This window comes from Sturnus vulgaris, chromosome 3 (assembly GCF_052056855.1).
Source record: "Sturnus vulgaris isolate bStuVul1 chromosome 3, bStuVul1.hap1, whole genome shotgun sequence".
Taxonomy (NCBI): domain Eukaryota; kingdom Metazoa; phylum Chordata; class Aves; order Passeriformes; family Sturnidae; genus Sturnus; species Sturnus vulgaris.
In genome coordinates this window covers 87,058,475-87,084,765 of record NC_142245.1, presented here as the reverse complement: position 1 = coordinate 87,084,765, position 26,291 = coordinate 87,058,475, and the positions used below count along the sequence as shown (strand labels likewise).

The 26,291-nt window shown below is 35.1% G+C and overlaps 1 protein-coding gene across 14 annotated transcripts in view; it reads left to right on the top strand.

The window, feature by feature from the left end:
- The window catches only part of ADGRB3 (adhesion G protein-coupled receptor B3), a 440,618-nt gene that overhangs the window by 242,396 nt on the left and 171,931 nt on the right, over positions 1–26,291 (top strand). For all 14 annotated transcript variants that reach the window (XM_088162232.1, XM_088162231.1, XM_088162222.1 and 11 more), the window contains 4 exons: positions 11,777–11,923; positions 12,657–12,732; positions 16,760–16,862; positions 22,678–22,721. In XM_088162232.1, the coding sequence (XP_088018358.1) occupies positions 11,777–11,923; positions 12,657–12,732; positions 16,760–16,862; positions 22,678–22,721 (370 nt within the window). The remainder of the gene's footprint in view (positions 1–11,776; positions 11,924–12,656; positions 12,733–16,759; positions 16,863–22,677; positions 22,722–26,291) is intronic.

Genomic DNA, 26,291 nt, shown 5'->3' with positions numbered 1-26,291 from the left:
GAACAGCACATGAATTTGAAGAAAGAACAATAGCAATAAATCCCTAATTTATATTGAAATAACTTTAATAATAAGGTTGCAGGTAGGATGTAATGTCAAAGAGAGAGCAGAGTCCCATCAGGTGCTTGTGTTAGGAATGCAAATGTTGTGGAGCCAGGCACTGTGGTGGCTCCTTATGACTGTATCTGTCACACCTCAGGAAAATGTGAGATGTTTTCTTAATCACAGTACTTTCTACACACTAACTGTCCAAAGTTGTCATTCTCTATTGTATATAAAAGCAAAACTGAAGGCATGCTGAGGGCCTCTGAAAATTTGGTCGGAATCCAAATAGACTTTTTTTAAGACTTAGAAGCCTCTCTGCTGCAGGTGTAATGCTATGTTATATCTTGAATTTATTATTTTGACCATATTCTATGCTTCATTTTGGCATTGAGCCCAGTGATAATGTGCATTTTATGTCCTTATCAGTACAAGCAAGGGTTAATTCAGTATTCCTATACGCAGTTTAAGCTAACTGTGCATCAAAGTTCAGATAATTTTTTAAAACCCTGAGAAGGCGACACAAGCAACCCTGATTAGGCATCTCTATCTTTCTCTGTCAACTGCACTCAATATGAATGAAAATGTAAGACACCTGAATTCTGACAAGGGAAGCAATAATGATGTAACATCTGACTTAGCTGACTAGTTGACTGTTTCCATTTCTTTCTTAGATGCTTGGATCTTTTTTGATTTCTCCTCCCACAGCTTTGATAAACAAGAAAAGCCTCTCATTTGGGGGGAGTGGGAGGGAAGAAGTGGGGGATGCTGGAGATGGGATGACCAGAATTAGATAACAAGAGCTGAACACAAGGTCCACATGCCATAGTGATTCATGTGATTGAGTTATAACAGCTCATAATAACCAAGATCTGTCATTCTTTATAGGCCAAATTTTCTAGTTAGATCTTTTTTAAAGCATCTCCTCATTGTGCAGTTGTTTTATTGAAATGACCATAATAACACTGAGATATTTCTCCCAAGTTATTAAAGTTAATTTAGAATTCAACAATGTGAGCAAGTACATCAAACTCAGTCTAATTAGTGTTACTTACTACTTAGATTGGATAGTGTCTATATGTCCCACTGAGGTACTGGGTTTTGTTCTGCCATGCATGATGTAAACAATCTAAATAAAGCATGTGTGCATTATCCTGACAATTATATTTCACAGTGCCCCAGGACAACCTTTTGCAATCCCTTCAGCAAATCTTAATCCAGTTTATGTCCTCCATGGAGAATATTCAAGATGAATTAGACATGCCTCCAGAATACAAAGACCTAGTTATGAACTCCTGTGAGGTAGGTTAAAATCATGGCCTCAACATGAAACTGAGACACAGGAGATCTTTGTTTCTAGCAGTTCTATTTCATACTTTCTGTGTGACTCTGCTCAAGCCTGTCTAGAAGGCATTTAGTGTTCCAGCATATGCTTATTAGCTGCTGGGTTCAGGGAGAAGCAAGAGCAAGCTGCTCCGTGAGAGAAAACAGGCAACAGCAGGGTACACACACTGGCCTCACTGGCAAAGGCAAGGTCCCACAGCATCCAACAAGAAAAGCAGAAAAGGTCTGTGATGGTAGCCAGACAGAGCTAATATTCCACATCAGCAGACAAGTCCATAATGATGAGGCAGATCTGACATCAAGCCAAGAAGTCAAATCAAAGCATCAGGGTCAGGATGTGGTCCAGTGGTCCTCAGGAAAGCCCTTAGTGATAAGGTAGGGCCAAGGTTATTAAATCTTGACATGGAATCTGCAGGTCAGGGTTCAGAAAATCAAAATTCATAGCCATACACAGCCACAGCAAATTCAGCTTATGTGCAGCTCCTATGTGAAGAGGCTGTGGGCTCCCACTTCTCAGAGCCCTTTTCACTGTAGTTTGATCTAAGCTGCAAAGTTGCATAAATTCACAGCTGATTTTGAGTACCTGCAGCTTAAGCTGGAAAGGTGTGTGTGTGTGCAATGGAGATGCACTTGTACTGACAGCTCGGGCATCATGTTGAATGCAAAACTCACAGTGATATCCACTAGAGAATTAGTCTGATGCTGACCAGGAAATGCTAAGCTTGTGACTAAATTCAGTGTCCTAAATCAGCAGAGTCAAGAATTTAGTAAACCGCTAATTTGAGACATCTCACAGTTATCTGGGATGAATTAAACAAACCTGCCTTCCTTCTGAACCCTTGATTTATACGTTATGCCAGTTGTCAAATGCACATTCAAATACGAGGTTGGTCTTCCTTTCCTTCTGGGTAAGTTTTGATGGTAATAGCCTTGAATCATAATGGACATTCTCATCCGAGGTATGAAAGGTATGGTTTATAATGCCTTCAGTTGGGGACCCATGTTCAGAGAGGGACATAATTGCATGCAGATCTTTCTACTTCAAGTACTCAAAACATAAATTCAGTATTCTAATAAGCAATGTTAGATCAGTAAGTTCTTTCTCTGACTTGAGCAGGTTTTAAAATAGAAAGCAACTGCAGATGCATATAAAGGGGGGACTAATTTGGTTAGTAAACATACCTAAAGGTTTGAGCTTTTTGAGGATTTTATCTGTTTAATTTATCAACCTTAATGGAGCTGAAATGTAAAGAAAGCACTCTCTTATACTTCTGGAAAGGAAAATGGAGAAACTTACACATTCCTAGTGGATTGCTATAAAAAACAGGAGGCAGCTGCAAGCATTTCCTCCATATCCACTGTTTGTCAGGATATGGCTTTTAATCGATCTCTCCTGTTCAGGATTCACTAGCTGCTTTCATACTAGTAATCTCTGCATTTCTATGCCAGAGTAATTTACAGGTTTTTTCAGTTTTAATTTTCTTTTTGTGTTATCTGAAAGTTTTTCACAATGGCATTCTCTATGATTATGAAAAAGCTGTTCAACAATAAGATATAGCAGAGACCTGGTTTTAGTTTGCTACAAAAAGCTATGATTAAAAACGTATATTGATTCCCATTATTTATTTTTTCCCCTCTGTGTGTAGCTTTTCTACATCACATTTTCTATCTCCATTCCTGTGAATTTACTTCTTACATCATCTTTCAGTATCCTGAATAACTTAGTTCACGTCTTTATAGATTTCTGAATGATAGGTTTAGTTATCATTTCCCTAGAGGTAAAACAATACCCATCTCTTCTTTGTTTCAATTTACTGTTCCTGTGAAGCAATCATTCTACTCTGCTCTACATCACCCCAAGCAATGTATGTTCATGGAATATTTTTATCAATTCCCTGATAATGATTTTCATATCTGTTTGCCTCCTTACTGATCCCATGTCCTCTCTCAAGTCCTCCCCATCTTTCTTTAGTGGTTTTTATTGGATATCTAACCATGAATAAGCTTGATAAATAAACATGTAAATGATCTCGGTCTCAGCTTTTCTTCTTTCTCCCTCCTCTGCTTCATCATTTCCATCTTCTGAGCTCACTACCTTAATATTGCCTTCAGTCTCACTTTCTTTGCTCTTCAGTCTCACTCTCTTTGCTCTTATCAGCTAGAATCATCACGGCAGACACTTTATCGTCACCTCAGTGACTGAAAAATGCTTGATTTCTGTGCCTTACCTGCCCAGTCAATCTAAAGTGATGTTGTAAGTGACCTTGCTCCCTCAGTATTGCCCACGGTTTTCAACTTCATGTCTGTGAATTAAAACTCATGCACTTAAATGCTAGTTCGTTCTATCTCCTGCATCAGTCTCCATCTTCTATCTTGCTTTATGCCAAGTCTTTCTTTTCCTTAAGAACTATTTTATGACAAGGCAGGAGAGGTTGCCTGAGACCACAGTTTTAGTAGCTATTATTATTTAGCAATACTAAGAGGAATGGAAACAATGCTCCTTCAGAAACAGAGTACCTTTGATGTGGCTCTGGGTCTATTTGGCTGCTCATATCTTCATCTTCTTCAAAATAATGCCCAGAAGGTGGAGTTGTCTTCTAATTAATGAACTACAGCTTCCTACCATATGTTTAAAGCATTTTTCTAAGTTATCACATATTCCAGGAAGTATTCAATTTATCACGAGAATACATTTTCTTCTATCTGCTCATTTTAAAACTGTTTACATTTTTATTAGTTCAACTGGATTTTCTTCAAACTTGTTATTCAGATTAGCAGATTGATTTTGTTCTTTACATTCCACATTTCCTAGCTTCAAATAGCCATATTAAACTTACAGTGTGCATTACTAATTAGTAAAAAGTAAAAAATTACTAAAAATTACAAAAATGCTGAGCTTCCACTCCCCCCCCAGGGAACATGCAGAAATAGTACCTGGAACATACAGAAATTCTATGATGCCACAGCTGTCTCCATGCACTAGCTTTCTCAGAGAATAAATTTTAATATTTTCCATTATTATTTTAAACAAAATTTATTGCCTATAACAACAGTTTTTAATGGTCTAATTATTTTTTTAACTTTTAAATTTTAGATTTTATTTCCATACCTGGAACAAAGTTATCATAATGAATATGAAATCAGAAATTTCTTGTGAGACTGCTTATGAATGTGTGATATTTCATGAGTCTATGAAATTTGTATATTCTTGAGTTTTTCCTCAAATACAGAATTTGGTACTGAGCAACAAAAGTACACTGAACCAAAAGAAAGCACTTGACTGCTGCCTATGATTTTTTTTTAAATTATGTACGTAGCCGAAAAAAATCTGCATTATTAATAAATGCATCCTGATCACTGCCTGAAACCATGCTGGTATCTAAGTTGTCCTATATATCATACTGATCACAGTATGGTAATGGGTAACTCTTTTCCCCACTGCATTGTCTTATAGAAAACAGAAGGGAAATATTCAGAGGTCACTGTTAAGGTAGCTTCCTGATTAACCAAAGCATTATTCTTAACCTTCAAACAGTGAGCCTATTCAAGGCAGAATTTGCTTGACATCAAAGAAAGGATTCATGCAAAGTTCAAAGTTCATCCTTGATAGGTGAAAATATCTATGAAGTGTTTACTTCTGCTTTTGCCTATACTGGTACTGTGTCTTGCTACCCAAGTGAATAGTGAGGTGGTAGCTGCTTTGGGCTGATGAGCTTCAGGAAAGCAAGTGCACAGCAGGCTTCTAGGGACATCCCTTTCTCGTCTGCCCATGGAGCAGTAGGTTCTTATTTAAGAATTTATCACTTCTGTGTGGATGGCCATGAGAAAATGTAGATCTGTTGAGTTACATTTTCTTAAGAGCCTTTTTCTGAACATGGTTTGATGTTGGTTCACAGTGAGGAGATTTCATGAATATTACTTCCAGAAGGAAAGTTGCCCTGTTGTTTTTCTCATGTTGCTGTAAGAGGATGCCACTTCACCACAATCCTTCTGTTATACATAAGCTTGTAGGTGGTAAGAAGTGAGTTTATCTTTGGACTGAGAGAAGGATTTTAATCAAGCCTGCTCATATGCAGAGTTCTGTAACAAATCTGGAGATCTACAAATCAGTCTCCTTTAAATGGGGGTTTAACCATTTGCATTTGTTGCAAATTTTCTTTAAAATAATGGGATTTAAGTGGGTAGAGAAAGTCTGTTATAAGTATCTTCTTTGATCTTCATCTAGCTCTATGTTGATGATCCAGGCAAGACTTTGTTCCCCGTGTATCCAACATGGGCTGACTTAAATAAGCTTCTTTAGTATATAAAAACCAAAGGTTTTACATTTAGGGTCAAAAGGATAATTCTAGAATGTATAAATATTGTTTTAATTGTGTCATCTTAACAGAGATGTTTTGCAGAAATGCTCAGTATTCTGAATTTCAACACAAAAAGCTTTCATATTCTTTTTGAAAATCATCTGTGGCAATTGCAATACTATTTTACCCAGAAACAGATTTAGAGGAGCTGTTCCAGAAGGGCAGTAAAACATTATCTTTTACAACAATCAAAATGTGTAAAGTGATTAACTCAAGTTTACTAAATGCTGAATAATATATACTTAGTATACCATCAATGAGCAAGTCAAAATAGGATAAGAAAATAGCAAATGAGACTGCTAATATACTCAGTTATTCTCCATTGTTTGTAACTGAAATGCAATCAAATTCTGTATCTTGAGCTATTGCAAATTAGAAACCCACGTGGTTACTGTGCTGTATAGCACAACACACCCAGAATATTTTCACTTATGAGAAAGCAGAATCAGAACTGGTATTGCAGCTAAGGGGAGATGTCTGTGGCAGCCCACAGATCAGGTCTATAGCTTCCCCCAGGAGGGGAAAAGGTGGGGCAGGCACTGCACTCTTCTCTCTGGTGACCAGTGACAGGATTCAAGGAAATGGCTAAGGCGTGCTGGTGGGGTTTAGGTTGGATATTAGGAAAATACTCTTCACTTGGAGTGTTGTTCTTTAATCAGAGTGTGTTTGGGCACTGGAAAAGGTATCACAGTAGCAAGCAAAATGTTCACAGCACCAAGCTTGCCAGAGTTCAGCAAGCGTTTGGACAATGCTCTCAGGCTCATGGTGTGACTCCTGGGGTAGATGTCCTGTGCATGTTGTAATTTTAAAACCTGAATCTCTGTTGTAAGAGCTGAAGTTGCATTTAGTCCGTGAGAAAACATCCAGTTGTTTTTCTGTCATGCCTTTCAGTGAATCTGATTTTCTGTTCAAATTGATTATTCAAGGGCCTAAGTCTGAAATTTTGCCAGTTTTTGTTGAATACAGGAGTCTCATGGGTGAATAATAAAGAGGAGCAGAAAATGATTCATGACACTTACTTGGTTGCTTTTTTTATTGTTGTTGTTTGGCAACCCAGATCAAACAGAGAGTTACCAAGTTGCATTAGGCTGCTTATAACTCACTTAGGGTTATAGGGATCGAGGCAATACATGTCAGCTTTTTTTTCTAGGCCATGATCTACAAGAGTTACTCATACAGGAACTACAATATTTTTTTCACTACAAGTTTTCTTGAAACATTAATTAACTACTTTTGTACTGTTCCAAATAATCTGCTTAAATATCATTCACATATTATTGTGTGTAACCAGGTCTTTTTTATAGTGATGGAAAACTGTCTATTCCTACCAGCTTGACATTAATCAGTTACAACAATATTTTGTATTAACTGGTTTTAGTATTATCAGTTAGTTAGTTGCCAATTCTGAAATTTTCAGTAGAGCAGTATCAAACAGGTTATCTGCAATTGCAACACAAAAATGAAATAAAGGGAAAATATTGTAAAGGATGTTAAGAATTAATCCATTACACTTCAAAGCAATCACTAAATTGATTAGACTACTTATGTGGATTCTTCTGAATCAATAATTACTATAGAATCATCAAATATGTATGTATTCTTATGTGTAATTGAACTACGTCTTGTAGTTTATACCAAAGTACATCAAAAAGTACTGAAAGAAGCATCCTGTCTCAGGCTTCCACTACCCAGAGCTCAGTCTGCAGCTTGCACTGCAGCTGTGCACAGTGAGCGCCTGTACTAAATTACAGAATGATACAATTATAGAATATGCTGAGTTGGAACAGATCCATCATTGAGTCCAGCTCCTGACCCTGTGCAGGACAACCCCAAGAATCACACCATGGGCCTAAAAGCTTTGTCCAAATGCTTCTTGAGTTCACAGGCTTGGTGCTGTGATCCCCAGGGAGCTTATTCCAGTGCCCAACCACCCTCTGAGTGAAGAACTTTTTTTTCATATTCAACCTAAACCTTCCCTGGCACGGCTTCAGGCCATTCCCTTGGATCCTGTCACTGGTCACCAGAGTAAAGAGATCAGTACCTACCCTTCCACTTCCCCTCATGAGGGTGTTGAACACCAACAGTGAGTTCAACATTCTCCCCTCAGTCTCCTCCAGGCTGAACAGACCAAGTGGCCTCAGCTGCTCCTCACACGGCTTCCCCTCCTGACCCTTCACCATCCTCCTCACCCTCCTTGGAACACTCTCTAGTAGCTTAATGTCTTTCCTATATTTTGGTGCCCAAAACAGCACTTATAGGAATTGCCTTGATAGAAATAAATTAAAAGAAAATTTTCCATATTGGAAGAGTTTAATTTAACATGACACATAAAGGTTTTCGTCAGGTTCTGCTTAGGTAATTTTAATTTTAGTTTTATATTTTTTCTGGCTTTTTTATCTTTTTTTTCCCCATTTTACATTTTTATTCTTATTAATGTTCTCTTTGACTATTTTTCCAGTAGTATTCAATTTGTGTGTTTGTATAAACAAGCAAAAATACTCATACCACAGTGCCTAAAAGTATCCTTGTTTGCCAAGTGTTCCATCTCACCAGTTCAGGACATGATGGTTTGGTATGGTAATTTCAAATAATAATTAAACAAACAAACAAACAAACAAACAAAAACCCCAAACAACCTGTGAGAAACTTGTTTTTTTCAAATGAGAAGACACAGTCTTTGTGTGGCAGTTGCAGAACTGAATCATTTGGGTTCTGGAATTTGAAGCATTGTTTTCTAATACAAACCTAACATAAAAAGAATGCAATAAAGTGCAAAGTGAATGACATCTTACTATCTGTGTTTAAGAACCTTGCATTTAAGTTTCTGATGTATGTTGTGTTCTGATGTAGTGGATCGTGACAATGACATACATACATATTCTTCTAAAAGGCTTGTTGACTTTCAGTTCACATTAAGTAATTATTTTATGCTGCAGATTAAAACCGAGTTAGAGAGCCTCATTTCACAATGGAAATACGGCTGATCATGAGCCAAAGTTTTATTGAAATGAGTCATAGAGTAATATTTAATAAGAATATTAGCTTTCCTAAAATATAAAATACAGTTTAAAGTGACACTGAAAAGCTGGGAACTACTACATGTATCCAACTGGTTGTGTTGATAGACCAGAACTAGTTGCCTCCAGTCAAATTCCATTAAATTATCTTATACTTTGGAGCATCAGAACCACGTTAGGCACATCCTCATGGAACCATTTGGCAAAGTATCTGAAAAAAGACCTTATAATCTGTGTGGATTTGTAAGAGGCAGACTTTGAAGGACATAGAATATGCACTGCTGACTCATAGTCAAATTTCCATCACCCAGGACACCTAGGACCTTTCCATAGCACTGCTTTCCAGAATCTCATTCCCCAGTCTGTATGGAAATCCAGGGTTTGCCTCATCCCATGTGTCAAATCCAGCACTTTCCCATGTTCAACTTCAGATGGTTGGTGATTGCCCAGCCCTCTGATTTAGTAGGGTCTCTCTGCAGGAGAGGTCTCCCTGCCTTCGAGGGAAATTCAGCAGCTCCTGTCAGTTTCATACCATCTGTGAACTTGCTCAGTGCCTCTTCCAGTCCTGCCTCCAGTCATTTATGAAGTTGTTGACAAGAACAGGGCTGAGGATGGGGCCCTGTGGAACCCTTTGTGCCTGACCTGTGAGCCAGTTGCTCACCCATTACATTATGTGTTTATCCAGCTGAATGCTGGACATTGTGTCCAGAAGGATTCTGTAAAAGACAGTATCAAAAGCTTGACTGAAATCCAAGAAGATCACATCTACTGGCTTCCCTTGATCAGCTAGGTGGGTTACTTTGTCATAAATGGAGATCCAGCTTGATAAGCAAGACTTTTGTTTGATTGCAAGTAAAATTTATCTGAACGAAGAATAGGAATATATAAGATTATAGAATCATTTAAGTTGGGAAAGAACTTTGAGATAATTGAGTCCAACTGTAAACCCAACACTGCCCAATAAACACATTTATTCCATATAAGCCATTTGTCAGAGTTTTAGGTTTTATGCTTTGCTGTTGTTATTCATCACCTAAACAATAACAAATATTTTGGAATTTTTGGTTCTGAGTATTGTTTAGGTTCCATGATAAATGGCCCTATTTAAAATACAGAGAGAGACAGAGTACAGAAAGTACTGTCCTAGACCCTGACCATTTATCCAGTCCTAAAGTGGTTTTCTGTTTTGCAGAGTGAATTCCATTGTATAACATTGATTTTCTATTTCAATAAAGGGAACTGTCATCCAAAAGGGAGATGAAATATTAAGGCTCTACTGTCTAATTAGATAGATAGATAGATAGATAGATAGATAGATAGATAGGAAAGTAGATGTACAGATAATTACTGTACAAATAAAAAACCAGCCCAGTATTGTCTTACACAGGCTGTATTTAATTTTTAAAACTACATAAGTGTTAGTTTAATTTTATTTATGGGAAAAATAAAATTATTTTTAAATTTTAAGAACTAATGGAAAAAATCCATTTTTACAATGTTAATATATTCTGTATAACCATTGATTGCATGTGAAAGCACGCAATCCGTTTTATGCCCCAGTAATTCTGAAACACCTGAACTCTATTCCCTCAGCACACCACCTGAAAATTCACAAGACTAAGCATCCCCTTAGTCCTGGTAATGGATTTGCCAATTGCAGCCTGGAGGGGATTGTATCTAGCATTATAAAACCCTGATGATAGTTTTATAATGGAAAGTTTGAAACAACCTCAAGTACCACCTCATTAATGTGATTCTGTAATACATAACCAGTCTAATTTGAAAATAAGTCAGTTATTAAGGAATATATTTGTAGAGTTAATATTGTTAACTTCTAAATTTTACTCTTCTCTTGGATTTGAATTACAGTTTTCTTTTAAATAAGAGACACCTAATGGTTTTGTACTTTAATTTTGCTGTTCTGCTTGTTTTTACAGTTGTCCCCCATTGTATTTATGTTTAACCCCCTGTAAAGTCCTTGCAATGATATCGTTATGCAGATCAAAGTATAGTCCTGATATCCAAACTCTTCCAACTACATTAGCCTCTGCATAAATTGGTTAGGAAGGGCATTGTGCAGGAAATGGCTATCAACACAGCTTCCATTAAGAATGGAGCTAGGCTCCAAATGTGGTGTTTGTCATCTGAGTGTTTGTAAACCCTTGCAGCCCTGTCAGTTCCTTTAAACTAGTTTGAGTCTAGTAAGACTCAAACTTACTAGACTCTTACACAACTGTGTTGCCACGAAGTTACTTAGATTTCACAGCAAAGCTGAAACTGATTTCCAGGTGATAGTTGAGTTAGAAAACAGAGAAAAAAACAAAATGAGTAAATCAGATTCCAAACTGACTATTACTAGATTTAACACCTATTTCTTCTGTCTTGATATATCTATTATAGATAATAACACTGATGTTGTTTGGGTGTTGGGGTTTTTGGTGGAAAAATATAATTAAGTGTTCAGAATGGAGATTATTCTTTGAAGGAAATTAGGTGCTATACTGCTTTGCTTTATTTCATGTGAAAGCAACAAGATCTTTTGATATGTCAATCTCCTTGCTGGATCTATCTTGAAATTGTGCCTGTATAGAGGATATTAGTTCTTCTATTACTTTATTAGCCTATATCTAGAAGTTATGTTTCCCAAAGGAATTTTAAGCATCCTCTTAGTTTTATTGTCACATTTGATCATTTTAGAATTTGCTCTGAAGACACAACAATGTCCTTATGTGTGAATTTCAGGGTATAAGCTGGTACATTCAATAATCCCTGTTAAGAAATTTAATCAGAATCTGGCTGACAAATGTTACGATCAATACCGCACAATTAATCCATAGTAGAAGTGCATAATAAACAGAAGATTATGCTTTCTGTGCTAGTTAATGTACTATGAATTCCTGCTTTACTTGAAATGTGTCATCAAAAGTTTTGTTACTGCTATACTGCTGTCACTCTATGATGCTTTAACATATGAAACCATTTTAAATTTATATGATTTTATTATTTTCTTACTAGTGGCTAGCATTCAGAAGCTTCCTGCTGCATCTGTTTTAACTGACATCAATTTCCCCATGAAAGGAAGAAAAGGAATGGTTGATTGGGCACGAAACTCAGAAGACAGGGTTGTCATTCCAAAAAATATCTTCACTCCTATGTCAACAGGTAAAAAAGCATATCAGCATGTTAATTTTCTACGAGCTTTAGCAAGGCAACTCTGAATCTGTCTCATGGGACCACTGTATAATATGGGAATGGTTATTTTATTCCTCTTCAAAGAAAATACAGGACCCGTAAATGTATCCTAAAGAGAAATGAATGGGCTTAATTTCAGCACCTTGAAGAAAAGGTGCTGCATAAATCCTAGACATTATTTTCTACACCAAAGAAACAATGCTTTACTTAGTCATTGTGCACAAGTTTTAATCTGTTTGATATGAGGTGAGCTGAAATGCAGCTCTGCTGAACCCCCTGAAGCTGCTGTGTTCCAGCAGACAGTCATTCCAACATCACTCTTACCAAAGGAAGCTCAGCAGGCGAATTAGCCTAACTTCAGGTATAATTTATAAATATCATTGCAGTGCAGAACTCTGATATTAGAGAATTTACTCTACAGACATTCTTTGAGAATGCTTAATTATAAATGTAAATGAACTAGAGTGAATGTCAGCATACAATGATGAATTTTTTGAAAACGTGAATTTTGGTGGTTTAAATCTTTTGATATGCTCCTGACAGTGCTGCATTTCTATGACAGACTTCTGGGAGATAATTAAAAATTATGAGCGTTTATTTAAAATAAAACTAGTATTGCAAAGATAAATGATATTCAGAGGTATCCATGCTGATGAAAGCTTGGGAAAGAGAGTTTTAAAATCTTTTTCCTTACTCTTTTCAGAACTAGATGAATCAACCGTATTTGTACTTGGAGCAGTGCTATACAAAAATTTAGAACTCATTTTGCCCACTTTGAGGTAAGGAATTTCATAAATATAATATGAATAGAACTATTTCAGGATAACAAATATACTATAAAACAGAATAAAAGCAGAAAGTATTTGCGTATTAGTACTGCTGGATTTTTTTCATTATATTTATAATGTATAAGCATGTATTAATCTTTCTTTCATGCTTAGCAACTTGTATGATAGAAATAGCTTTTCATCAAAAAGGCTTAATTTATATTTTATGTAATCTATGTTAAACTTAATTGCAGAAATGTTTGATCAGAAGTATATGCAGTGATGTACATTAATGCTCGGGCCACTTGTGCTTCAATCTGCTCCTTGTCCAGTTAGTACAAATGGTCTTGTAATGACATCATAACTTGATATACTAAAATTGTCTCTTCTACTTCTACAGAAGTCTCTAGCAGTAGTTTTCCGAATATTTTTTTCAGTGCAAATTGTATTCAGAATGGACAGCAGTGCTATAGAGAGGATCTGTTTTAGAAATAAGACATGCACGTGCTGAAGAGCTGGAGTATATCAGTTTTGAGTGTCATGCACCTGCAAAAAGATATAAGAAGGCCTCTTGTTTCACTGTTTCCTTTCCTTCCAAAAGACAATTTGGAAATAAGTATTTAATCTCCTCTTTTTAATTGCCAGTTATGATAATTTCATTGTCTGTTAATACCATCTTATTTTATATGATCCTGTGCACCACTGGTCTTTTAATGCCCTTTTACAGTAAAAGAAACACATGCAGATTATGTCACAATAAGTGCCAATGAATTCACAATAATTAGAAAAGATAGTAATAAGGAAGCCACCAGGTCACTTTTCTTTACTCAGCCAAAACATCAGGATTTGAAACAAAGAATGGAAAAGCAAGAGATTTTGCCATAATCTATATGAAAACAAAAAAAAGGCTAATTCCTAAGAATATTTAAAAACTGCTTCCTAACAAAAGTTTCAATGTGCTGTGCAATGAGGAGCTGTAAGTTAGAGACGGAAATGTGTCTGAGTTAGAGCACAATTTGATCAGTGATGTCCTGAGAGGACACCTGGAAGCCAGAAAGAGCTGGCAAGGGCCATCTGTGCTTAAGGCATCTCATTCACTTCTGAAGTGTCACTAAGCACTTCTCATTTATTGTACCAGTTTCTGAAACTAGCCAGGAGGGAAGAGATGTTTGTAAAAGTTGGGGGTTTTTGCCCCACATTCAAAGAACCAGTGACAACTGGCTTATTAGAGTTAGTTCTTTTTGGTAGACCTTAGGAAAAATCTGCCAGTCCTAGGAAAGCATCAATAGGGCCATATAATTTTCAGATCTTCATTCAGAGATTTTTGCCAGGAGTGTTTAAATGAGAGTTTAGGGAAACAACAAGAAGAAAATTCTTCCTCATAAAAATAGAAGAATGTTTTTTTTCCATGCACAAGTAAATAAACTTCATCTGATTCTATTTCGTAATATATTTTGCTGCATTGCACTGTTCTTGTAATATCTTACAGATTTTTTAATAGCAGATGTTGAAATATCGAATATTTTCAGAACTTTAGATGAGTATTATTTCCATAGCTCTTGCACCCCTGAGCACACTTACGTTACTGTTAGGTTCACAGAAAATTGATTCTCAGTACAATACTCATCTAAAAGATATTATCTATAATTTCTCTCTTGAGCACTCTGAAGAAATACATTGCATATTGCCATAACGTAAGATAGTTTTAAAATTTTCCTTTAAGAAATAAGAATACAGCATCAATGTTTTTGCTGTATCTAGTTTTTTTCCCATCACTTAAATAGCCACCATAAATTTCCTGCTAAAATTTTCTTCACTGAAATGCTCTCTTTCCCCATTTGAAACATCGTGTCTAACCCCAAACTTCAGGTGCTGTACAAACAAAAAGGCCCTTAAATTTCTTTGTGTCAGCTTTGTTAGACTAAGGACATACCTCATACAAGCTTTTATTGCTTCACATTACAGATTCTAGCATCTGTAATTTTTCTGTAGTGCATACAACTTTTACACATTGATCTATAACTTCGATCATGCTGTCTTGAGATAGCTACATGCCTTATTCATAAGTTCATTTTTCTTAAGTAACATGGATTCATTCTAAAAAGAGAAGAAGATATGAATTTCATACCATATAGGATCAATATGATTTCTCTTACATAAAAGAGAACCCTGAAAATTTATACCCTGATAGGAAAACAGTTTACAAAAACCCTCTCTTTTATTAATATCATTATTGACTCAGATCAGGAAAAAGCTCCAGGACAGCAGCTCTGAAAGCGTTTCTTGAGCTTTTACTCCATCACTTTCTATCTTGAATCTTCAAGGATTTATTCAGCCATAGTTTCCAAGAAATTTAGTAGATTGTTTTTGAATAATTTATTTCAAAACTTAACCATGATGAGCATCTTTCTGGACAGTCAGCAGAGCACCAACCTGTAAAACTTCATTTCTCATTAAGGTTGAGTCTTAGATTATTTTTCATGAAGGAAAAGGAGCTAATGGTGAAGTCACTCCACTATAAAAAAGCTGTAAGATAATGCACTTGCCCAGGAAGTGTGAGCTAGATCATTTCCATTATATGTCATTCACAACATAAGAAGGACTGAAATTTAAATGTCCAAGGACATTTTGTAAAAACTGATTACTTAAATTCTTGGATAATTGTTCTCAAAGCTAGGTTGTTGTTTAAAAAAGATCTTCAACAGAGATAGCAATGGCACTGCACTGGTGGTTTTGAGATTTTTTCAAATTTTTGAAATTGTTTTTGACTACAAAGCTTTGACCTTTAATTTAGAGGCATCTTAATATGCTATGTGAGTTAGAATATACTTTAGAATATTCTTTAGAATACAGATTGTATTCTTCCAGGGACTGTCCAAGCAGTTAAATATGAAATATGCAAGTAGGCATTCAGCCCAGACAGGACAGCGATGAGGGATGCAGTTTTCATTTCACAGTAATATAGGCAGTTATATTTATTTTATTGTGAAACAGTCTGCTTGGGACTCTTGAGAATTTAAGTGGATTGATAGAGTTCTAATGAGATCAAGGTAAAATGAATGTACTGAAGTTACAAACTAGGCACTTAGATGTTCTTTCAGATCTCACCCTAGAACTGTCAGAACTGCACCAAAATGAGATAGACCCAGGAAGACTTTTTCAATCACAAAGACTGACTGTAAAAGAGTACTGAAGTAGCAGCATTTACAATAGTTTGCATGAATTTCTAAAATTGACATAATCTGTGAATACATAGCAAGCACCATTTTCATTTGTCATGATGTGTTAGAGAAATGAAGTTTTTTATTTATTTATTTGGAGTTTTATTTGGCTGGGGGGGTTGGTTCTTTTTTAATAATTACATATATTCAGCTACTGTGATTCTACAGAATGCACTGAAAATTAGCTATACATTAAATTTTAGCCTGATAGATACATTTTTGTCAATAAGTGTGTGAGACTTATAAGTGTAACCAAAGGGAAGAAATAGGAATTAAGTAAAATAGAAAGTCAGTTCCATTATATTTTCATTATGTGATTTGGCTGAGTAAAATTGGACTAGAACTCATATCTTGCCCCAAAAGTACAATTTCATTCCTTGTGTTGAATGAAATGCCTGCTAAGCTAAGTTTCTATTACTGTAGCCATGGCAATTCCTGTTTCAATGATCCAGCAAAATGGAATTCTCTTCTAAATACAAACTCCCAAGAGAAAATAAGCAATTAAACGACAACAGAAGCAAAAGAATATTTTTACTGTCTATTATAATTACATCTAAACTGTTTAGTTTCTTCTTTGATAACATTCTTTGATAAGATTTCTGTGAGGTGTGGAAAGCAGCATTACACACAAAAGTAAATGCCATAATGATCACCACAAACAGTCAGGCTGATAACTGATGGTCATTCTAAACCTGATAGGGTCATAAGAAGCAAGGATCTCCTACATGAAAGTGTCAACATGTCTTTTTGCCTGTATTAGCATAACCTTGCATTACCTTATAAACACTTACATTTTCCATTTTTGCATTTTCTTACAGGAATTTTACAGTTGTTAATTCAAAAATCATTGTTGTTACTATACGACCTGAGCCTAAAACTACAGATTCTTTCCTGGAGATAGAACTGGCCCACCTGTCTAATGTAAGTACAAGGATAGTTGATATGCTTTTACAAGAGTATTTTCTAGAACACATGGGAGAAAATAATTGGTGTTGTTTTAAATATAAGGTAATAAAATACAGTTTAACTTCTAAAATTTAAGCCCAGGAACAGTACAACAATCTTTGAAAGGAATGTGTATTTGTTTCATGCATGCATATAAACAAAACAAAATTAATTGCTGTTTTGTGAATGTTGAGGGTTTTTGTTAAACAGCAATTTCTAGTGAATAATTTCTATTAAATGCTTTCATGGTTACAATTGGAAATGTATTATTGTACTGACTACTTAACCTTTTGCTCCCTGCATAGGTCATAGAGCTACAGTAGTTCTTCCTTTCTTTCATTATTTTATAGAAGCTAGTTTTTACTTAACCCATTGGAGCAGACTACAAAAATGCTCTGGTTCCAATTTAGCTTAGAGTCCTCATAAATGCTTGAGATATTTTGTGCAATCATTTAAATTCTATACTTTTCAGGCTTTAATCTCAAATATGAAAAAAAAGTACTTTAATTCCAAATGTATGAAAAAGATAAAGATTTTTTTCTTTCTGTTTTTAGCAGTCTCCCAGTGCTCACAGGGAGAATAAAATATGTCTTTTGTGTAAAATTACTTTCATATACAATACTGAGAAAATAATGTTAAATAACAAGCATGGGGGTAATTCATGTGAAGTCACAATATATAAACTCTCTGTTTATGTTCTTAAGAGCTTGAGTTTGCTTTGAATAAAATCATAAAGAGTCAGAAGAGACAGTTACTCAAGCTTTTGAAAATTGTATTGTTATGCAAGAATCTGTAAAGCTGTAATTTTTAAGTTAAAAACAGTTATTCAAGTGTTCATATAGATACAATTCAGCTAGAGAAGATCCAAATATTTCAGTCAGTAGCAAAATTGAAATAATGAGTCTGGCCAAAAGTATGAAGAAAACTTTTTGAACTCTACATGTTTCATTAACATTTTACTCAAGGTTAGAAAAAGCTATTTTGCAATCAGTGGTCATTATGACCTGCCATTCAGTTCCCAGAAAAACACCTATGCAAGGAACATCTCAGTGAAAGCTTGGCAGAAAAGAGGAACGGAGGAACATGAACCGAGCTGACTCCTTACCTTTCAACAACATTAAAAATGTAGTGATGAAGAATTTTGTCAATTTGGGGTTTTATAGTTCTCTGTTTCAATTAATTTGTAAGATGTTTTAGGACATGTAGATTTCATGTCCTGTTTTGATTTATTTTCTTTCAAACCTAAATTACATCATATATATTAGGAGAAAATCTTAATCTTTAACATAACTTGTTTCTGTCAGGTATTTCACTAAAAATATTACAAAGTTTTTGCTGAAGTAAACACAAATTAATCCTATATATCAGGGGGGAAATCAATGACCTTTGCAATAGAATACTTATTTTGATATTATTATGGTCATTATCAGGAAGAATTTATGGTAATTTTCAATGCTAGATTTTATTATCTCTTATTTTAACAATGATTAGGGGGCTATTACACAAATTGCAGAATATGACATTTATATTTTGAAACTGAAATCACTACTTGTAAAAGTAACAGGTAAAGTGGCACATGGGGTAATAGGTAAGAAAAAAATTCTCATTAATTTGGTCACATGCAAGAAAAGAAGTTTTAAAATCATATAAGAAAATAACACTAGTAAGCAATTTTTCAGCATTGAAAATATTTCTAGACCAAACACAAGCTAATAAAACAAGCACAACACAGGCAAGACTAGAATAATAAAAGGTTGAACTGCCAACCCCAGAAGATGAAATCCCACAAAATTCTTAAGGTTTTCTTTTTCATCTTTTTTTTATCACTCCCGTTGATTAATTTACAGAGCAAGTTTTTGCCAAGTTTGAAGAACTTGGAAATTAAACTTCATTGTTACAAAAGATCAGGTTAGAGATACTGATTGTCACCTTGCTTTGGCAACCTTTCAGTAACAGAATATTAATTAATATTGTATGAACTCAGGTCTCGACCAAGCAAAAAGATAATTACCTTTCCAATACATATCAGATAATTTCTCTTTTATTGTTCAGTTTTTTATCCTATAATATAATCTAGAGAAGCATCAAGTGCTTGGATCAAATTTTCATACATACTATATTTAAGGATATACAATATACAAGTTGGACTGGCAGATACAGTGACAATATATTGCTCCAGAAAATCTTTGAATACAAATCAGTTATGTAGTTTTAATATCTTTAAACATTAGTCATTAGCCTTCATAATGGGACTTTGGTTTAAAGAAGTAAGGCTGTAGATGCACAGAAATAAGATTTTTTAAATCTGAGTATTCCTCTAGACTGAATCTAATTCGTTGCTATAATTTTCTTAGCTGAAAATAAGGATTTGCTCTATTATATTACCATAGAACGAGCTTTATGTACATATAGCAACATAGAACCATTGTTATATATCTTTAATATTTTAACATTATATATTAATGGCTCACAGATTTAACATTATGTAAGTTAAATAGATTAATTATTAAAGAGAAAATAAAATATGTTCTCTTTCATCTGATTTTTTTAATTTTGCAGTGTTGTATTTGTTCTTTCCAACCCTTTTTGCTTAGAAAGGCTGTTCATTTATTCAGAACAATTTGTTTACAAATTAATTTAATGATGATATTTTAAGCATTTCATAGACCATGCCTGCTAGTACATAGGAGTATATCCACACATTTTTTCTTTCACCTCCTTATCTACTGACTAAATTATGTAAATAAGATATTATGAAAAAAGATGGGCAAATGGATAATTTAAAAATAATTAATATGGCTAATTAAAATCAGGCTTAAAATACCAATTTATTCAAAATCTATAGTAATTTCATTTTTTAATCCAGTTTGTTAATAAAACTGGAGGATTATCTTTTGGAGGAAGTGCAAATCATAATTGCATCTGCTGTTTGAAATATATTGTATGGTATTTGGATTTGTAGGTAAATAAAAATATAACAGAGAGCTGACCAGCGTGGAATGTGGGTTGCAATGCATCATTGCTCAGTTGGTTAGAGCATTGAGCTAATAATAATTAGCACCGAGGTTGAGGGTTCAATCCCCATATGGCCATTGACTTAAGAGTTGGGCTTGATGGTCTTTAGTGGATCCTTTTCAATTCAGAATATTCTGAATTTAGAGAATGGATTTGGTCTTGTAAACTGCGAACATATAGAGGAATATGGCCACATTTTTCCAGTAGTTTGATTAAAGGTACACTTTAGTCAAAGCAATCTTTAAAAAAAAATGTGCAACTCAAACAGAATCCCGTTTGCTCTAGAGAGAATATGAGCTCTTGCCTTCTGACAGCACAGAAATGTACTCTAGGGACACTGGAATAACCAGCCAGCAGTAGCATAGGACATGAAGCTTTCAGTGTGACTGAAAACCCTGGCTACAAAACACAGTTGTCACTGAGCTGGATAGCTGTCAAAGTTGCCAATCACATCTCAAAAGTTCAGTTTTATATGCCAGACAGAGATACATGCACATACACACATGCCCATTTTTGAGCTATCCAAGTAACATACTGTGGTGTATAAATCAATGCTACAGCAGTTGTAAATGCTAATGAACACAGTAGCTGCTTCCTTAGCTGCAGCTGGGTAATTAGCTGGTAAGAGCACTGCCCTCACAGAGAGCCATGGTGCTGGAGGCAGCTCTAGAGCACTGCCAAGGGGTACCCCAGAAAGGCTGTGAAAAAGGGAGCAACAGATTAAAGGCAAAGAAGCAAACAGAGAAACAAGCTCTTTGTGGTCCCTGGTGGTGCTTGAAGAGTATTTGATCAAGTATCAAAAGATGAAGAAGTTCTGAAAGGGTGCTGTGCCCTTGCAAGCTGCCACTTCTGGTGGAACAAACACTCCCGCAAGACTTTCTTGTGGAACAGAAGTGTTATTTATCCTGCTTCCCATGTTTCTGCCTAATCTCTCATTAGTGACTGCAATGGCCAAACAAACTCTTTCCATTCGAATAGATTTCAAGGAGAGCAAAATGTGTGATCTGACAGCAATTTTATCATGTTTCAGTTTTCTGCAAAGGTTTTTCTTCCCCTCTATTTTGTAATGGACATTTTTTTCTGAAAGTGTTATTGTATTCATTCTATTTGCACTGTGGGAATAGCAAGCATAAGCTATATGATGTCCACTGCTGTGAAAGAGAAGTCTTAGATCTGAAAGATGCAAAGCCTTATTATGATGCAGTTATAGAATTATGTTTTTAATATGCATATAGCTGTGTGAGATTTTAAGTAAAACTTCTTCACTTGGACTCACTATACAAATTATTACTCTTTATAAAATTACATTTTAAAGAAAATTTAATTCTGCACTGATATTCTTTTGTTCCTAATTCTTATCCTTCTATCTCTTAGTCCAACAAAGTATCTGAAAACTCCTGGCAAGTGATGCAGGACCTGGTCTCTGAATCTCAATTAGCCTATTATCCACTGCTTTGTCCTGTGTCCTCTTCCCCTTCATCTTCTTTATATTATAAATACTTCAAGGGATGGAAGGAACATCCTTTATTTATGTTTGTACAGTGCAATGTAAATATAAAGTGCCATAAGTATATGTTGGTTTTAAATATTTATACTCTACTCATAAAATTCAATGCAGTCAGCAAAATACTGAAGTAGAGGCTCAAAAATTCCCTAAATGCCGCTCTCACAAGCATCTCCAGAATAAAATGGTCCTCCATTTTGTCTTTGATAAAAGAGGTAGATGGAATAATTTAAATATTTAATAGATTTTTACTTTACACGTTGCCATGTTTTTCTATAAATAAATCATTTTTGAGAGTGAAATATTAAGGTATACATTGTTTATATGAAAGTACCTTTATATCTACTGCATCTATACTGTTCACTAGCATTGACATCCAAAAATAGTGAACTCCACCTGCCTCCTCGAATCACATACGATTTTTTAAAAATACATTCTTATTTCTATATTTTATATATTTTTTTTAATGTAGTTCTGACTCCTGGGAACATCTAGGGCTTATAGTGAACAAGGATATAGTTTAGCACTTCTAAGTACTTCTAAATCCATCTGAGTAAATTTTAATTTTGTCTCTACACTTCCTAGGCAACAAAATAAACATGAATAATTTTATAGCTTTTTCAATTTCCCAAAAAATTTTCCATAGTTCAGTGATTTGTAATAAAAACCTAGATTCCTATTCTGTTCTGAATCAAATCAGAAATCTTTCACGGACTTTGAAGAGATGGGAGCCGGTATTGTAAAGCTCAATCACAAACAAACAAAAAAATACTTAGAGCAAAAAACTCTGCTGATTTGGGACCTAATTGACAAAACCTTTGGACACTGAATGTAGGGTGTGTGAATCTGAAATCACAACCTCAAGACATTTTGTCCAACATATGCTTAAAATTTTTAAAGCCATTACTGATTTTTACATCCAAGTTCCTAGGGGGTCTAAGGTTCCTCCTCTAAAAACACCAGAAATGTTCTGTCAAGTCTCGTAACAGACTAACTATTATTTCATCTTTTATTTCCACTAGGATATACCAAATAGACAACTTTATGCTTTTCTTATCTAAGCAGAGAATTCACATGTACTCTGCTCTGAGGTTCAAGTGCCTTCAAAGTACCCTATAAGAATTAACTTTAAGCATTTGCCATTTCAGTGGCATCAATTGATCAGACTGTGAGGATGATCTTGTAGGAGGAGACCCAAATACATTTTTAGGTCAAACATGACAAATATTTTTGCATATGGGTAACTAATAGGTCTGTTTGTTTTCTTCTTAGGGCACATTGAATCCCTACTGTGTGCTGTGGGATGATTCAAGAATGTAAGTGACAGATGTTTGCTTCTTTTGCTATAGCTCAAATATTACAAAGTACCTGACAATATTCAAATAGTTGGTCAGTAAATGGGTTGATACAAGGGCAGAGAAGGTGAACCTTTGACAGAGCGGAAGTACTGGATTCTCCAGTCACTTGGCTTCCTTTTTGCAGGTATAGAAACTGAAATATTACAGTATCTCACCAGAAAGAGACTACTCACATAGTAATCTTAATCTGCTTTTTCAAGATTAAAATGAGAATGGCTAAGAATTGTAGTTCCTTCATACGGTAGTTGCTGGGCAACAAGCAAGTCGGTAAACAATGAGACAAATAACTAAGGAAGACTTCAATTTCTGTTACTGCAGGGAGAAATACAATTTTCAAGTGTGATCCCCACAGCAATCTGCATTTTTTTCTGTTCAAATTTTCATTTAAGTTTATTAAAGTAATAGCTGTATGCTAAGCAGTGAAATATTACTATTGGTCTTCTACATTTTTTAGTGTTTCCCTTCTACAGCAAAAAAAAAGAAAATTTTGCTGTAAGAAACAAAACTGGTAAAATCCAGTTGTGGTTTATAATTAATCCCAAGTTTGTGTAGTTGTAATTTGCTGCATTAATCTTTCACATAATTTCTCATTAAAGGCAAGGTGAACTTTGCATTGATGCAAATTAAGTGTTTCAAGAGGGATCCCTATATGGTTGCCATGTTATTTTTTTTAAAATGATGTTGAGCTTCTTATCCAGGTACATTATATATGTCTTATAATACAGATTATCTACAGTGTTAGAAATTGCATGATTTTTGTGAATTTGTGTGTTTTTATCCTTGAGCTTGGATTTACATCAGCACACTGATGGCTGAGGAACAGCATTATAGTACAGAAATGTGCAACTTTGGACATGATGCTAGAAACCTTTCCAAATACAAGTAGTGCTGTAGTCTGTGCAAAAGAATCATAAATACTGTTATTTGCTGCTAACATCATAGTATTCCATTTCCATAAAATCTGTGGAATGAAGTAAATGAGAGTCTGAGTATTATGCATTATTAGGAGCACATAAAAAGCAAAATATTCAGAACATGTTCTTTGTTTTCTTTTCACAGTATTTGGCTTATACAGGAGTGGTACAGTGCTTTGTTTATAATTTTTATATGGGTTATTTTCAGTACTGTGTATTTAGAGCACGTGCTCTGATTTCACTGTTCCTGCCCAGAATATCAAAGGCACATTTGAGTATAATTAGACTACTAAAAAAAAGACAAACCCTACACAATGCTGCATATTTAACAATGTGATTAAAAGATTTTATTCAGGTATTTGGAATGAGTGTGTGAAGTAGTCGCAAGCAAATACGTTTTGTGCTTGCCACTTGTTTTGCATTTCTCTTAGTATTTTTTATGGAGAAGTTCAGTGCTACGTGTAAGTACTGCTTTCCATATGCTTCAGAATCTAGATTGAAAAGTAAACTTGAGAAACAAGTTTACAAAAATTTACATAAAGCTTACATAAAATAGTCTGACGTTTTTGAGGGAGAAACATGTGCTTTTGTGTTCTGAAGGATATCTTTTCTAGGCGTATTATTTAATAGTAGCTATTAAATATGTTAGAAAGCATGAAGACTGGGGGTGTTCTCTGAAATGTGACCGTTTTTAAAAGTGATAGGAGCCCTAAAATATTCCCAATAAAATGTGATGCAGCAAGGTCTGCATGGACACCACTGTCACTTGTTCTGCACATGTAAGTGTGATATTTTTTGAGAATGTGACATTATATCTTATCAGAATGTGCAATAGCAAACTCCTACTTCTCATCTCTTGGGAGAATATCTCTACTGTTAGCTTATTCAAAATTTGTTTTCGTATTTTTTGTTATTTTGTTTCTTTTTCATTTGGACCATTTTATTTGTATTGCATTCAGTCAGGAGTATTTCAGAATTTGTACTTTAACATGGTGAGTTTTAAGTTATGAAAGCTCTATAATGCTGATTCAGTTTCTATAATTTTTAAATCTGAACAAATAAATATGTAGGGGACTATACAATTGGTTAGGTGCTCATGATTATGCTGGGTTCTTGGGAGCTTGGTTTTCTTTTATTTTTCTACTTTTTCTAAGTCTCAGGAATTAGTTATCATCACCAGCAGGCAACTGGATTTGATGGATTAATAGCCTAATTCACATTGCAGATCCTTCAGAGCTGTGATGTACTCATGTCCTTTCAAACTGGATAATTTTTGCATAACTAGGACTTGGCAAGCGTTCTGGAATAAACCCAACAAGAAGTAGTCTGCTTTAGTTGAGGGTGCTTAACTAATCAATAGTCTGTCATGAGTCACGTGTTTTAAATTAAGTGGTTTTCAGATGAAAACGGTGTTTGCTTTTATCATTGGTTTCCAGCCAGCAGCAACTCTAATGGGTTTTTCCACCTTTTTAGCCACTTCTCCCACACCTTTATCTGCATTGGAAATTCGCATTTGGTAAATGATACTCCCTCCACTGATCTTGTCAGTTTAATAATTCTTCAGCAGCAAGGAAGGCTTTTTCAACCTGGATTTTGGACATGCTTTTCAGGAGATTGCTCAATGATTCCAGTTCTCTGATTTCCATCCTTGAAGAAAGTTCTGGATATCTAAGCTGTTTAATCACACCAGATCATCAAATGTATTCTACTGCCATTGATATCTGTGAGGATTTGGTCATCCTAACTTTGGTAAAAGCAGTTTTAATCCATTCTTTCTATGAAATGTGGTGATTCTTCCCTCTGATTATGTTTTACAAGTTTTCCCATTTATCAAGCTGGCAGCCTTGTGCCCTTTCTTTAAGCATCTAGTCAAATGTGTGCACAACATCAAGACAGTGGAATTAAAGAACAAAATAATATTGCATATATTAAACGCAATCTAATAATGCAACATTTTATTTCCGTTTATTATCCCAAAATACAGAGGACATCTCTCTGTGGTGATTGAAACCAGCCTTTTTTTATGTGCTTCCTTTGATACTTCCACATTCCCTACACAGCTGGTAGCATCAGTTGTGTGCAAGTGGTGATTTTTCCCCCTCGAAAATGAGTGCTAACTTCACCTACTCATTTCAGAAAATGTATTCAGATGTTGCCTTCAGTAAAGTCTTAGCATAGTGAATGCTTCTCCATCTAGTTCATAGGAAAATTCTTGGAATATTTTTACTTAACATTCTAAGGAGAAACATTTCAGTTCCTTAAACCAACCAACCAAAAAATTCAGAAAGAGTTGTGTCTTTTCTCTTTGCATTATCTAGCATGAGCAAACAATCCCCACTCTCAGGAACTGTTCGTGATACATAAGTTCAAGTGTCTCAGTCTACAAAGAGAAGAAAAAGGATTTGGTCAGGTACTAGCACTGACTCTCCTACCTCACAGAAGTGATTTTAAAGATGAAACAAAACTTGAAAATTTCTTTGTCCTTCCTAGCTTTCTGGAAAGTAAAAAAAAGGATAGGGAGACAGCAAAAACAGTCTCAACCAACAGCTGGGTCACCTGTCCTGGCTGTGTCTCCTCCCAGCCTCCCAAACACTCCCAGCCTCCTCACCAGCGT